Below are 16,547 nucleotides of genomic sequence, written 5' to 3'. Positions count from 1 at the left end.
TCTTGAATTTGTCTTAACCTCCATAATATATACATACCTATGCTGGAATTGTATGCATTACTCAAATTAACTTTTAATTAAGTTGACCTTTCATTAAGCTAAAAAAAAAATTAGTATCCTATGTTATGTCTACAAAAGTCCAGAAAACTTACAAGGTCAGATATCATGGTACTAAAACCTTTCATGAACAAGACACCCCAAGGGTTACATTTTTGTCACAAAAGTATATTGAACATGAGTATTATTATTATTATTATTATTATTATTATTTTTTTTTTTTTTTTTTTTTTTTTTTTTTTTTTTTTTTTTTTTGACATTTGTCTCTTGTTGGCTTACTGTAGTTGCTGTTGGATTGTATTGATTTGAAAGGAAATGATTAAGATGATATAGTTCAATAACTTCACTTGAAAGTAAATGGGCAAGAAGATATAGCTTGTTTATATAAAAAATAGCAACTGCAGGAAGGTTTCTGGTGATTGAGATTCTATTAGGCAAGATCCCATCTGTAAAATGATAAATGAAACTTGAAGATTTGTGGAATGCCCTAAGTTTTTTGTAGCCTGCAACATTGCTCTTATAGGTATGTTCCAGATGCATAACAGAGTCTGTTGTATGTAGTGTTTTGGTAACTGTATTCATTTTGTTTACTATACTAATAGTAATTGGTATTATATTTCTGACTGGATTTTTGTTGCTACATTATTTAGGTGCCGAGAATAGTAAAGTCCTGTTGATCAAAACCTAGTTTAAAGATATGCATGTGTGAGTTCAAAAGATATCTCTGCAATGATTATATGGATTTTGTTCTGGTTTGTCTTAAATAATACCTTTATTCAATGCATTTTACTTGTGTTAGTAAAGTTTTGAAATAAGTAAAGAAAAAAATAAAATAAAGAGGGTCCCATATTTCTTCATCAATAGGTAAAACTTAGGTTTTAATGTTTTGTTGCACCAAATAAAAGGTTATTTTATATTTTTTTAAGAATCTATTGCAAAATTCCTTAATTTGTATTTTAAATGCCTGTAAAGAATTAATAAAATTCCTTTTTGGAGGCTTCCCAGCAATCCTTCAGGTGATGCAATGTGCTCATTGGCTGAATTAGTGAGTAACTTTTTTGTGTGACTGTAATTGGCTGGAGTTAGGCCCTGTCTATTCTGAGGGTTGGCTCCCAACATCAGGTGATGGGGCCCAAGGTGGTTGTAGGGAAGGAGTATTTCTATAGTATTCTCACCCTTATACCCAAAACTTAAATCCAAACATTTGGAGCACGACTAAGAGACAAAGGCTGGCTCTACATGTTGGTAACTGTAACTCCCTACCCTTCTTTTGGTTGATGGGCTTTGCTGTTCTCAGCACCTCAATTTTAATTTTTAATGAGAGAGAGAGAGAGAGAGAGAGAGAGAGAGAGAGAGAGAGAGAGAAGAGAGAGAGAGAGAGAGAGAGAGAGAGAGAGAGAGAGAGAGAGAGAGAGAGAGAGAGAGAGAGAGAGAGAGAGAGAGAGAGAGAGAGAGAGAGAGAGAGAGAGAGAGAGAGAGAGAGAGAGAGAGAGAGAGAGAGAGAGAGAGAGAGAGAGAGAGAGAGAGAGTGAGAGAGTGAGTCGGAGAGAGGGAGAGTCGGAGAGAGGGAGAGTCGGAGAGAGGGAGAGGGTGAGGGAGGCTTCTTGTTGGTTATGGAAGCACCTGACAGAGTCATAGGGAATGACTGTGTGTGTGTGTGTGTGTGTGTGTGTGTGTGTGTGTGTGTGTGTGTGTGTGTGTGTGTGTGTGTGTGTGTGTGTGTGTCTTTGTCTTGGTATGTCTCTTTATTGTTATTGCTGATATTCTCATAACTTATATCATCAGTCATTTTATTATTCTTATTCTTATTCTTATTAATATTATAATTATAATAATAATTATTATTGTTTTTGTTGTTGTAATTGATATTATTATTATTATTATTATAATTATTATCTTTATCATTATCATTATCAGTATTATCATTTTTGTTATTATTATTGTTGTTATTATTTTGTATTGTTAATATTATTATTATTATTTTTATTATGATTAATTATTGTTATTGTTATTATTTTTTTGTTTATTATATTTTTTTTTTTGTTTATTATAATTATGATTAATATTATTGTTATTGTTATTATCATTATTATTATTTTTTTATTATTATTATTATTATTATTATTATTACTGTTATTATTATTATTATCATGATTATTATTGGTATTGTTTTGTTTTTTACTATATTATTATTGTTGTTGTTGTTGTTATAATAATAATTATTATTATTATTATTATTATTATTATTATTATTATTTCATTATTATATTTTTTAATTATTTCATTTATTAGATAGTATTATTGTTATTATTATCATCATCATTATTGCTATTATTGTTTTTGTTATTATTATTATTTCTGTTATTATCATTATCATCATCATCATCATCATCATCATCATCATCATTATTGTTATTATCATTATTGTTATTGTCACTATTACTGTTGTTGTCATTAACAAATCATCATATTGCTAGTGCCATGCTAGTTTAAATACTAATATATATATACTATGAAATTCACTACTTGAGTAAAGTTTACCAGCTTTACAAAACTGATGCCAGAACTCTGAACAGTAACAAAATACATTTACCTTTATATAGCAAAGGTGCGGCAAGACCACCAGACACAAACATAATAGATCATTCACAATTAGCAATAATTACAGACGTATAATCCAGAGACAAACAACAGATCGATCAAAAATGGCAATCATTACAGACATACGAACGAGACCACGAGAGAGCAGAATTTTCAGTGTGCATGGTAGTGACTGTTGTTCATGTGTCTTGTACGAGATACGACCAACAAACAGAACCCTTGTAATGAACGAAGCCCTTGGGTCGTTCTATGGGTATGGGGCGCCGGCCTACGCGGCATCTCTGTCTAGTACGAACCGGGGGTGTGAATAGTGTCTCCCAGTCTCCCGCGTACAACAACGGAATCCTTTGATATATGAATACGCAACATATTTAAACATATAGTGCATTTGCTAATGTAATCATAACTGCTAAGTAAATAGAAACGTCAACGAGTATTTAATTGACCCCATAACTATAAACGTGACAAACAGCGATACGTCTCTCGCGCCCAAGAGAGGTGCGACATACCAACGAGGTAGACATATTTAACGAACATTTTCCAGGCACATACAGACCATGGATTTTAGGATGAAGATGTGTGCATATTTTGTTAATTTAGGATTCCAGGTTGTACAGAAAACTGATAATCTAAACTTCCCGCAGTAGTCCCTACTATTGATTAATTGATTATCCCATACCTCCAAAACTGATATATTTGTATAAAAATTAAAAAATATAGTAAGCAATATCCGCAGGGTTACATACATACTGTACATACATACATCATATTTAGAGATGCATAAATACATTCCCTCTCTCTCTCTCTCTCTCTCTCTCTCTCTCTCTCTCTCTCTCTCTCTCTCTCTCTCTCTCTCTCTCTCTCTCTCTCTCTCTCTCTCTCTCTCTCTCTCTCTCTCTCTCTCTCTCTCTCTCTCTCACCTACATACATACAAACATACATACACACATACCTGTACACATACATATATATATTCTCTCTCTCTCTCTCTCTCTCTCTCTCTCTCTCTCTCTCTCTCTCTCTCTCTCTCTCTCTCTCTCTCTCTCTCTCTCTCTCTCACACCTACATACATACAAACATACATACACACATACCTGTACACATACATACATATATTCTCTCTCTCTCTCTCTCTCTCTCTCTCTCTCTCTCTCTCTCTCTCTCTCTCTCTCTCTCTCTCTCTCTCTCTCTCTCTCTCTCTCTCTCTCTCTCTCTCTCTCTCTCTCTCGCTCTCTCTCTCTCTCTCTCTCGCTCTCTCTCTCTCGCTCTCTCTCTCGCTCTCTCTCTCGCTCTCTCTCTCTCTCTCTCTCTCTCTCTCTCTCTCTCTCTCTCTCTATCTATCTATCTATCTATCTATCTATCTATCTATCTATCTATCTATCTCTCTCTCTCTCTCTCTCTCTCTCTCTCTCTCTCTCTCTCTCTCTCTCTCTCTCTCTCTCTCTCTCTCTCTCTCTCTCTCTCTCTCTCTCTCTCTCTCTCTCTCTCTCTCTTCTTTCTCGTGCGCGCTCTTGTATGTGTGCGTGTGTATATATGTGTGAAAATGCATTTTTATGTTCTTAAAAATATCGTTCCAGACGTATGTAAAAAAAAATATATAATAATAATGATCCGAAAAAAATATAACCATGAAGTCACTAACCCATCCCTTCGAACACACGGGGCGTAAGTCAGGCAGGGGTCGGGACGCAGTGGGAGGATGTAAACAATCACGGGATCGGCGGAGGAGGAGAAGGGAAGCTCGGTGTCAGGAGGTCAAATAGAACACACCTTCTTACACCATGACAGCCGATCTAGACTATGATGAGAACAGTTTTAGTAAGTTATATGGGATTTATGCATGTGGGATAATTTTGGTGGTTTTCATGTCGTGTTTTTTGCTGGTATTGGATTTTGCTGTGTGGTATGTGTGGTAAGCAGTACCAAGTTCGGACCACCTGTATGAGCTCAATGTCAGTTTTCATAGTTTTATGATTAGATATGTATATTGTACTGGGTTAGAAGTGTATGAAAAACGTATTTTGGAAAATAACTATTCAGATAGATGCAGATTATTGGAATTCGAGTGTCGTAATTTTACGTTTCTATATTCTATTGAATTTTGATCTGTTATATTTATGATTGAAAACTGAATTGTAAATATTACTTATATGCAAATTAGGTAAGATGCAAATGTTAAACAAAATATCATATTGCAAGAGGTGTGTTGTATTATCAACCTGTCTGCCAAACTAGCACTATGATTTCTAATATATTTTACTGATTGCACTGTACCTGTTAATACCAAATATAGTTATCAAGTTAATGGCATTGCATATGAAGAAAAAGGACATTACCTGATATTTTTTCCAATACTGAAGCCTATGTAGTAAATTAATTACAACCTCCCGGGAATAGTAGCAATTATGATGGAATAAATGATAAACACAGTCAGACCTTTATAGTAAAAGTGATAATTAAAAGATATGATAAATTCATCTCAATATCTTATAAACCTGACAGAGGCTGTGGCAGAGAGTGAGCTCCGCAGATATAATAGCATCGTAGAGAAACATGGGGACCAGCTGGAGGAGATCATTGAGGCTCTGGGGCCACACCCACTACCACCCTGGGACCCTGTGTCAGATCCAGTTAAGCTCAGTGTAAGTGCAGGGGATCCTGGAAGACTTTTTTGGAATGTGATATTTTTTGTTTTAGTAGGGAATTGTACTAAGATAATGTATAATTTGTATTTTCTGAAATCCTGTATTATTAACATTATGATTTTATATATATATATATATATATATATATATATTCTTTACTAGGTATATAGTATATGACTTGTTTTTTTTGTCACTTCTCATCTTTGTTTTATATATATACTAACATTTTATTCAAAATGACTAGAGATTTGATGGGGTTATTCATGTGCAATATATTTTCAGTTGCATACCAAAGAAATATTATTAATATTATGATTTGTTTTATATATATATATATATATATATATATATATATATATATTCTTTACTTGGTACATAGTATATGACTTGTTTATTTGTCACTTCTCATCTTTGTTTTATATATATACTAACATTTTATTCAAAATGACTTGAGATTTGATGGGATTATTCATGTGCAATATATTTTCAGTTGCATACCAAAGAAATATTCTAAACTAAATCAAGATTTCATCCATGATTTCATCCATATTTTTTTTCAATAGATGTCCCCATTTGAGCAGACATCTCTGGTTCATCTGGTGCAAAGTGATAACAAATTAGTGAACAAAGTGGTGCTAGCTCTGAGTGCAGTATGTTATGAAATGAATCAGCTGGTTGATGAAGCCCGCAGCCAGCTCTACCCTTCTCTTTTGTTATATGCAAGTGGAGGTAAATAAGTTTGGTATTTAGTTCTGGAGATATGCAGTCCATCTTTTATTTTGTTATGCATTAGAAATGATAATTTGTGTTTGGAGCAATTAATGTGCCATTTCATATATATATATATGTATATGGCTATATACGTATTCTGGAAGTTGTTGTTAGCAGGTCATGTTCCTTTTCTCTGGGAACATGTATTTAATGGAATTTTTTTTTATAACTTGAGTTATGTATAAAGACTGTTCAAAGTATTTTTAATAATATCCTGTTCTTTAGAGTCAGTAGGAGAGTCTGGAGAGGCGTTAGGAGAATCCCAGTCTTCTTTGTCACGCATCTTGCCAACACTGCAGCGAGTTGCCTGCTATGTGGCACGTGTGCAGAGGGTGACTCGGAATGTAATGCATCAGATGGCAGCCCTTTATCCCTCAGATAAAAGGTCTCAGGCAGTTATAGATGTTTCTGATGTACATTTTCAGGTATGTTTCTTTCTTTCGTATTTTTCCCTTATCCCATTCTTTTACTTCATGTGAATTAGCATTTCTCATTGTTTCAGCTTTTTATTCTTCAGTCAACTAGTATCAAATTTTTAGCATAGTAATTATTAACACTTTTTAATGTCTTTGTTACTCAGGTTGTATATGAGCATTTGGGTTCCCTCCTGGGTACAGTTATCACTTTAGACGAGATAATCTTTGGCAACTCAGAGCTGCACCAACACTGGGGGGCATATCGCCGACTGGTACGTTCAGCTGGGTCAGATCAACAGAAGTTTGGTCAGGACAGGAAAAGTTTGGAACCCTTGGAGAAGTTGCTGAATGATGTGGAGAACCTGGTTATGCAGGGGACCATGTTTACGGTGAGAGGGATTTATATTTTTAGTTGATATCTGAGCCATTTTTAGATGTAACTAATTTTTATTGTTATTGACCCTTTTTATGTACATAATAATGAAATTAAAATTTGTATAAAAACTTTGGTAATGATGATCAAGCCACACACAGTAAATTAGGATAAATACACATCATGGGTATTTTTAGAAATAAGATTGTATTCTTTCATTATATCCCATTTGTCTTGTATTATTTATAACTTTTCTATATGTCCTTCATGCATATTATTTATCTTTTTACAGTCAGTGTTACGGCAGTCCTATGACACAGATGGGCACATGGTTACAAGGAATGGGAATCTGCGGGAGGAGATGATGAGCATCTTATTGGGCTGGTGTGCTCAGGTGAGAAAAGCTAGTTATATTTATGACTATTAGAAAATGATTGGAATTGCACAAATGTTTCACATTTGCTATACTTATTGTAGACGATTAAAAAAAAGGTGGGGGAAAGAAGATAGTAGGTAATTAGGCTAAACCTCTAAAATATCAGTACCATATACATATGCCTGAGGCACTAACACTATGCAAATTGGTTTTAGCATAATTCAGCATAAGCACATTTAAAAAGCTTAGAATCTGCAGTGTAACTTATTTGCAGAGTTAAGAATAGAGTTTTATTACTGTGAATCACTTTATTGCTATATATCATTTTAAGTACTTAAAAAAAAGAAAAAAGAAAAGAAAAAAAAATTGGTTGATATTGGGGACTGGTTAATAATGGGTTGATAATGGAAAAGTTGTGTCTATATTGATAGACTATTACTTGATGTAATTGACAGTACATTTCAGAAGAGAAAAGGGGAGATGAAATGACTTGCTTCACTAGCTAATGATATTACCCTTGTTGTATGTAAAAAAAAAGTATTCCCTTACTAGAGAAAAAACATATAGACAGTATTTAGGCCTATGGAAATTATGACCAGTGTGCAGATACTTTGTTGCCTACATACCAATATAGATTTCAAGTGAATTGTAAGCATATTGATGCTTTTGTGTTAACAGATTTAGGATTGATTCTAAATATATTTACATGCATTTAGAATAGATTGCAAGCTTATTATTTCCAGTATGTTTACACAGGTTTGTATTGTATTAGACTGTATACTTATTGGTTACTATATATTTACACACACACACACACACACACACACACACACACACACACACACACACACACACACACACACACACACACACACACACACACACACACACTTGTTGTCATCTATATGTGACTGTATTTCAAATATGTTGTTGCAGCTGGAACAAGGTGGTTCTGAAGGGTGGTGGTGTGACTATCAACCACAGGTTGTTGCTGTTACAGCCCTAGGAATTCTTCATCATGTTCTCTTTGACATTCAGGACAAGAAATTGGCTAAGGCACTTGTCAACATATACAAAAAGGTGAAAAGCATATAGTTCTATGTAACCCATTTTTTTAATAATGAATAGAATATTGTAATGCTATATGAACCTGTTTTTCATTATTAGATAAAATGTAATAGGAAGACTCATTTTCATTATTCTGATATGTTCTTTCCAGATTCCAGACCCATTTTCATTACTCTGATATGTTCTTTCCAGATTCCATGTATTACTTTAGTTGGTTCTTTGGTGTGGTTTGGAGAGAGATATATTCCATCTGTTGCTCCTTCCCTCAATCAGCTCTTTGATCGTAAAACCCAAGACACACTTCTAACTCACCGCAATAACCACCTTGCTCAAAAGAGTGGAATGATTGCAAAGGAAGCTCAATTAGTCAATGTACAGGTGAGTTGTCACTGCAGAGAGGACTATCCTATTGCAAATGTGAAAACAGTGTAAATTGACAAATGATTCATGATTATATTTTGCTGTGTTGTGTGGTTTAGAGTGGTGTCCTTTTTTCCCCCCATATTTTCATTTTTCTCATGTTCCAAGATTTGTGGCTGGGCTGTCAATCTTGATGCAGCTGCCAAGAAACATTCCAGCCAAATGAAGAACCAGGACCTAAGTCAACGAGCATCTCTCTTATTACAAGTTGGTTTCTATGATGCTGTGCTTGTTATTGATAAAAACAAATATTTTAGTGCTTTGTGTTTCAAAGCTGGAGGACCCCTCTATTTTATCTTGTATATGTTTATATCACCAACATCAAGTAATTCTTTAATGATATATGTTTAACAGTTTATGCCTTACATCTGCTACCCAACAGGGAATGATCCTCGCCCACACAATCAAGTACAGTGTTGAGACAGTCCTCAACCTACATACTGCATTAGGAAGACCAATGGGAAAGGCTTGTGCTCTCAGCATCTGCAGCCTTATGGAGTCGCTCAAGGCCATAGAGAACACATACCACCGCCACAACACTCTTTTGGCTGAGTCTCTCCCCCATGTGATGCAGTATCTCACATGCCAAATTCTCTCAATCATAGTTGCAGCAAAGGTTAGGATAGTGATGGATTTATTTACAGTCCCATTTGGTCTTTTGGAGTACTCCTGTGTCACATTTTCTTTTATTCAGATGAATTATATCATGAGTATGAGAGAGATTCAATCAGCTACATGTTGCATATTTCATAGCCTGAGAATGTTTTATGTGAATGTCATAACCTAATCAAACACACTCTTGGCAGACGAGAGTATCGAGTACTCGTCTGGATGGTCGAAGGCTGGATATCTTTGTGGCTCTAACACTTGTTGAGCAGATGCTGTCTGGCTCTGGCACAAAGGAACGAAGACTCATCACCCGTGTAGCTCTATCACTGGCCAATCAAGCAAGGACTCTCAGGGTATAAGATTTAGTTATTTTTAACTGCTATTAGTATATAGTTTTTGTGAACTTTTATGAACAAATATTTGAGATGACCACAAATATTGCATGAATAAGGTTAAAGTTTAAAAACAAGAAAGAAGAAATCAAAATGAAAATGAAAGACTGAGTAACATTAACAAAAGCAAATTTAAGATTCAAAGCAAGAACCCTTACCTTGACCTAATGGAAATTGTTTTATCTGTAAAAGCAAATGAAGACTTTAATTTTGACTAAACTTTGATGGAATCAAGAGATGTTTCTCTCCTTAACAGGAGGAAGATATTTCAAGCTTGCTGGTATTATTGAGAAGGCTGGATCTAGCATGTGAAGTGCAGAATCGAGTCAAGGAAGCCACAAACTGTTCGCTTCTCTACCACCATCGAGTTATATTGCCAACATACTTTGACAATTACTTTCAGAACTTTGAAAATGTGCATCATATACATGTAAGTATCTTTGATCGCTTAGTCTGTGATAAAATGTTTCATTGCAATGTGAGGTTCATGACATTTAGTTCTAAACACTGAGTCTCATAGGACAGCAGTTAAAATTATAATAATTTTCAATCTTTTACTGAGTGATTGAACAAAATTCATAGTGAGGACCAGCAAGCAATGGAAATATTAACTCAGTAAATTGTTATATATGATGCAAGTTCTGCAACATGAAATCTCTCTCAGTTCTTGTTTTGAAAGTTATAATTGATTCAGCATTCTTGCAAATACCAGAACTTATATTTATACATCTTTAGACATTAAATATAAATACTCATACCATTAAAGACTATTTATACATTTTCTTGCAAATCCTTCAGTTTATGTTTGCTGCTATAAAAGACTGTGAAGGCCCTCTGAAGAAGTGTGTCCATTTAACTCCATCAAGTCAGCTGCTGGAACAGTTTAAGGAAGAAGTGTATAATCACTTCAAGGAATGTGTGCGTATTTGTTTACATTTTGCTTAGCGTATTTGTTTTCATTTTGCTTATATTTAGGATAGAAGAAAGTTGAGTACTATTGTTAATACTTCTAGAGTGATAAAAAACAAGAAAAGTTGGAAAATTTTCAAATCAAATTGTAGTTGATTTAATTTCAGTGTCTAGGAAGTGGGTATGGACAGTTCATATCCTTATACCTTCCTGTTCTTTTTACACAATCTTCATACATCATCTAGGTACTTGACAAGGTGTGCCAGACTGTAGAGACAGAGCTCCGACTGAGCACTCACACTCATCTTCAACTGGACAGTCGTAACCCATACCAAGTGCCGGTACGGGATGTGTCTCCTATTCTACATCTTCAAGCACTTGTTGTGCTTGGTTCCATCATTTTAATAAAAGGTTGGCTTTGTGGATGAGTGGATTTGCTAAGGCAGAAGATTGTTTTGAGTATATTTTACATAAGTTTTATTTGATTATTTTTACAGTTACTATTCCTGTTATTACTACCATTGTTTTTTTTTTTTTTTTCCTTTTTCTTTTCTTTTCAGATTATGTTGAACAGTATTTGGAGAGAACCTTCTATGCTCTGACTGTAGTAGCACCTCATGACTGGAGAACTTATGAGGAAATGAGAAATCTTGCCTCCTCCAAATACAGTCTCTTTACCGTCCCATCCCACCTTCCCTCTCACACTTTAGACCAGGTAAGAAAACCCAAGACATAAAACAAATACTAGACCGTATGATCATATATTAAACCATTGGATCTGGCCATGCCGCCCCTTTGCAATGTTATTTTGTCTTTGTTGACATAAGCATTTTTTCCTTTTTTGCCATTTTCCAATTTCTATATTTGTCATTTGATGATTCACTTTATCCAGATGGTAATAGACTTTTTTTTCCACAGACTCCATATCATCTTTCTAGGTAGTCTATAATTTAGTCTAATAATAAAAACAATAAGTAACATTTTCTTATTTGTCTTTTTTTTCCCCATGTTCAATTTTCTGTAATATAACCTGTGTTTTTGGTCATGGCAGCCAGGAACACGAAATAGTGTCCTCCCTAGAGCTGGTGCTCTTCCAGTCATGGCTCATGGCCATTTCAATCCACACTCATTTATCAATGGAAATAATGCAAAAGCCCCTTCCTAAATGAGTCAAATCACCTTCCAAGAGCTTTGTGCATTCATGACATGATGGTCACGTCATCTGGATTGTACGGTTAATATGCTTCAGAGTACAATTGATCACAGATATTCTTTTTCTCCTCTTTAATAGGGTGTAGATGTTCTGGAAATGATGCGAAATATCCATGTGTTTGTACAACACTACATGTACAACCTGAACCAGCAGTTTTTTGTTGAAGCCACAAGCAACAACAAGCATCTTAATACAGTCTCCATAAACCATATTGCAAATTCCATACGAACGCATGGTGCTGGCATCATTAACACTACAGTAAGTTGAAATGGGAGAATGACTTGATACAATATTCTTTCACTGTAGAAGCTGATTGACTTTTGTTTGTGTACTCATGTGTATGAATGCCTATGTGTATGTATGTATGTATATGTGTACAGTGTGATTAACAGATGGCTTTTTGCATAAGTAATATTTAAGTTAATGATATGTCATATTATTTTTGAAGTATACAGTATTTAAAAAGATATCAAATCTTAAGTGTTTTTATATGTATAATTTATTCTCAACAGGTGAACTTTACCTATCAATTTCTAAGACGGAAGTTCCATGTATTCTCTCAGTTCCTCTATGATGAACACATCAAATCACGTTTGTTAAAGGATCTGCAGCATTGGAGAGAGGTAAGTATGCTTTATTGTGCTCAAGTATGAAGCTGGATAGTCATGTGTTAAGACTAAATTTGCTGAGAAAATAAGCAAGTAAACAAAATAAGGGATAAAGTGCTATAATTAGTGGTGTTTATGCTTTTTTATTTGGAGATTGTATATATTCTAATTGCTTCATTACTCTACCAAAGAGGAGTTCAAGCATCCTCCACTAAGTGATTGGGCATTCCTCAGAAGTTGACTGTAAAGTGATTGTATACTAGTACTAATGTGGATATGTCTCTAGCCACTCAGAAATATTTAGTAATTAATAATTAGTCCAACTCATGAGCTGTCTTTTAGTTGCAATTTTGTATTTATTTATTTGCCTTGATGTTAACCCAGTGCAGTACTAAGTACTCTGAATCTGGAGACACTGTACAGTTTGAACACAAACACTTAACAGCTAATGAGACAGAAATAACATGTGGATATGTTTGATTGCATACAAAGACTGATCATAGTGATTAGTACCCTTTCCACCATATGGTTTAGTGATTGTGTGATCATACCACTAATCACAGATCTTATAATTAATGGAAGAGATACTGTAATTGATCAATCATACTTTGATTGACTGCATACGAGGGATGGATGTACCTTTAGTGTCTCACTTTCCAGGTTAAAGCAAGTCAAGAATACTTCCCATTTGAAAGAGCAGAAAAGTTCAACCGTGGCATTAGGAAGCTTGGTCTCACACAAGAGGGACTTTCTTATTTAGATCAGTTTCGAGGACTCATAACTCATATTGGTGAGTGCTGGACAAAGTAGTCAGGAGGTTTTTTTTATGTATATATACATTGTTATGTATATATACCCAGTAGCTTGGAGAGAAAAGATAATTCTTTAGAAGGATGTAGATCGCTTTGTTTTATTCTTATTTTTACTCACTTTATCTGTTAATCATGATTTAAATTAAATTGAACTTCTTCACCTGCATTTTTGCTTTTATATAAATGTGATAAGCTTTCCTTTCTTGACAGTTGTGTGTGTGTGTGTGTGTGTGTGTGTGTGTGTGTGTGTGTGTGTGTGTGTGTGTGTGTGTGTGTGTGTGTGTGTGTGTGTGTGTGTGTGTTTGTGTGTTTGTGTGCGTGTGTGTGTGTGTGTGTGTGCATGTGCGTGTCTGTTTGTGTGAAGAAAATCTAATCATTTATTATTTTCCTCTTTTTCTTAAACCTTGAAGGGAATGCCATGGGGTATGTGAGGTTGGTCCGGTCAGGTGGCCTTCACTGCTCAAGCAAAGCAGCTCGTTTCATCCCCGACCTACAGGATGTAGTGAGTTTTGTCCAGCTGTGTGAGGATGCCAGTGTGTCTACTGAAACAACACGAGCTGCAGAGAACCTTGATGCTGTAATCAGCAACCTCACTAGGAACTTCAATCAGGATACTGACTATTTTAAGGTTGGTTGTTAATTTTTTAAAAAAGCAGCTTTACATCAAAGCAACTTTTTTCTTATTCAATATGATTAAGTATTGAATTCATAAATGGTGAACATTTATTAAATTAACATTTCATCATATGAATAAATATCCCACAAAAACTACTTTGTTGTAAAGGCAAAAACAAAACAAGAAAAAGATCGAGAAATTTAATTTTTTTTTTTCATAACCTGGATGATATGTCAAATTTTTTTACTGCTTGATGTAGAGTATATAGTTAATTGAAGATACAATAAAGCTTACTAGGTATATTATATAAAATAGGTTAATCTTCACCTCATCTTCTGCAGCTTCTGGTCGATGTATTTGCTCCAGCAATGCGTGACAACAAGAACAACCATTTACGCAATTTCTACCTCATCATTCCTCCTCTGACTGTTAACTTTGTGGAACATCTCATTGCTGCTAAAGACAATATAAATAAAAAGAACAAGTCTGGGGCTGCATTTACTGATGATGGATTTGCTATGGGTAAGAACTGTATTATTTAATATGGCTTTGGAAGGAAATTGTAAAGTTTATTACTACACTCTTTAGATAGTGTTATGCAGCATTTCTGTAATTATCATGGAAAAAGGTGTAAAAACTAATTTAAGCTACATTTTTCTGTCTTAAGGAACTTTTTTTTTCAACAGGAATTGCATACTTGCTGAAGGTTCTTGACCAAAATTCAGCTTTTGACTCCTTGCACTGGTGGTCAGGTGTTAGAAGAAAGTACATATCTGAAAGAGAAAAGGTAAGTGGTTTGATGTTATTGAGTTGAGTCAGATCTATCTCTCAGTCTGCATCCTAGTGACTTGAAGTGTTTCAAACATGTGATAATCTCCTTACTGCTGTGGATATCCATATTTATTTATTTATTGAATTTTTTTTTTGCCCTATCAACATCTAAGGTCAATAGCGGAGTATTCAAAATAGAGATAGGCATAGGGCCAAAGCCCCCAGGTAAAGAAATGGCTGTATGTTATCAAAGGTTATATAGCATTACGGTAAAGGGTTAGAATGAGTTAATGATTAGGGCAAAGTTACAGGTTGAATAGAACTAGAGCATAGTATGGTTGTGAAAAGGGTAGAGAGAGGGAGCTGATGGGGCATAGCATAAGGTAAAGTTTGTTAGAAGGGGAAGGAGTTAAAGGGAGTAGAGAACATTATGATAAAGTATTGTGGGGAAAAGGGCATGGGTTAACGATAAGGATAAGTGGACAAGGGGATAAAGAAGAGGAGGAAAAGGAAAGGAGGAGAAGAAAAGAAGCAAGGGCTGAGGTCCAAGGTAAGGGTGATCCCCTACATTAGAGCCTTTGTCTCAGTCTCCTAAGCACCCCACAACAACGAGCAAGGGACTAGAGGGGTGGGGGTGTATATTCATAGTCTTTTATTCTGTTGCTCAAAATATAGCTCTGTAATTAAGTCATAATCTATTTCTTTCTTGAAAAAGGTTGAACAACAGCGGCAATCAGGCAGTGGAGGAGATGATAAACTTCAGCAGACTCTGGCACTCACATTGTCCCGACTGCAACAGTACCAGCAGGAGTTTGAGCTCCTTTACTTGAGTGTGAGCAGTGCAAGGGTTTTCTTTAGGGGTGACTGGGCATCTGCAATGTCCATGGCAGATGGACAAAATAGTGACACCCAGTCTACAAACAGTGGTACAAGCAACAAGGAGAGAGTTGTGGAAAACACGACTTAAAAGTGAACCAAGTGTTGTTACTGAACTATCTTTGATGGCAACATTTACAATTTTATTAATTGAAAAGTATAATCATTTGAAGTAGGCAACAATATTAATTTCTTTATGTAAGTTATTTTATTTGGAGAGTATCTAATTGAGAAACATTAGTGAATATGTTACTTGATATAGTGATCTGCATATTTATATATTAATTGAAAATCATGTTTTTCCTCTCTGGAATGGATATTTAGGAGAGGTAATCCATTGATTTGTGGATAAGTGCCACCTGAATGTATATTATGGAATTTAAATATTAAAACTGACACTATTGGTTTATTTAGTAAAATGGGGATTTTTTGGTGTTTATATAAATTTTTTGTTGATTTAAATGTGTAATGCATAGAACCACAGCTGCTGTTTTTATCAACAATATGGGACAGGGAGTACAAATACAAGATTGATATAGGAAATGTTTTACAAACATTGATTGTTGTTATTATCTGTGATAAGGAAATTTGATGTAGATAAATATATATTTAGTAGTATACATAAGATAATAAATGAGAGAATGATTTATACAGTTTTCCAATTAAAATTTATATCTATGATTAATGCAATTCATTGATACCTTACACTTATTTTTTATTTTTTATTTTTTCTTGAGAAAAGAGATATTTTGTGTGAGTGTGTGTGTGTGTCCCCCTGGGGTTAATGGGCGGCTGTGAGGGAGGCAGGCCTTGCCAGTCTGTCCCCCCCAAGGTAACTGTATTGGCAGCTGATCATATAGTTATTGGTGCTGGGGGGAGGGCTAAAGTCCCTCCCACCCAGCAAGTATGACGGGCTGTGGGTCCCTCTGGGTTGGCACCCGCCAGGACGCAGGTAGGGAGTGGAGGTTACCTGTCATCCCATCTGGGTCCCCGTGGCCGCCAACCTGGCGTGAG

The 16,547-nt window shown here is 35.1% G+C and overlaps 1 protein-coding gene across 1 annotated transcript; it reads left to right on the top strand.

Moving 5' to 3' along the window:
• The first annotated feature begins 4,335 nt into the window (after nucleotides 1-4,335).
• On the top strand, nucleotides 4,336-16,214 carry LOC125033493 (WASH complex subunit 4-like). The gene is made up of 22 exons (XM_047625046.1): nucleotides 4,336-4,476; nucleotides 5,161-5,300; nucleotides 5,867-6,032; nucleotides 6,300-6,499; nucleotides 6,655-6,879; nucleotides 7,156-7,257; nucleotides 8,176-8,319; nucleotides 8,500-8,685; nucleotides 8,836-8,934; nucleotides 9,110-9,343; nucleotides 9,534-9,689; nucleotides 9,985-10,158; nucleotides 10,527-10,646; nucleotides 10,883-11,048; nucleotides 11,198-11,352; nucleotides 11,929-12,108; nucleotides 12,363-12,473; nucleotides 13,119-13,248; nucleotides 13,681-13,898; nucleotides 14,228-14,408; nucleotides 14,573-14,673; nucleotides 15,373-16,214. Exons 1-22 carry the CDS (start codon nucleotides 4,440-4,442, stop codon nucleotides 15,622-15,624), a joined length of 3,477 nt encoding a protein of 1,158 aa, XP_047481002.1. The 5' UTR covers nucleotides 4,336-4,439; the 3' UTR covers nucleotides 15,625-16,214.
• Nucleotides 16,215-16,547: the final 333 nt, after the last annotated feature.

Source organism: Penaeus chinensis, chromosome 16 (assembly GCF_019202785.1).
Source record: "Penaeus chinensis breed Huanghai No. 1 chromosome 16, ASM1920278v2, whole genome shotgun sequence".
NCBI classification, from domain to species: Eukaryota; Metazoa; Arthropoda; class Malacostraca; order Decapoda; family Penaeidae; genus Penaeus; species Penaeus chinensis.
This window is presented reverse-complemented; position numbering and strand designations above follow the sequence as displayed.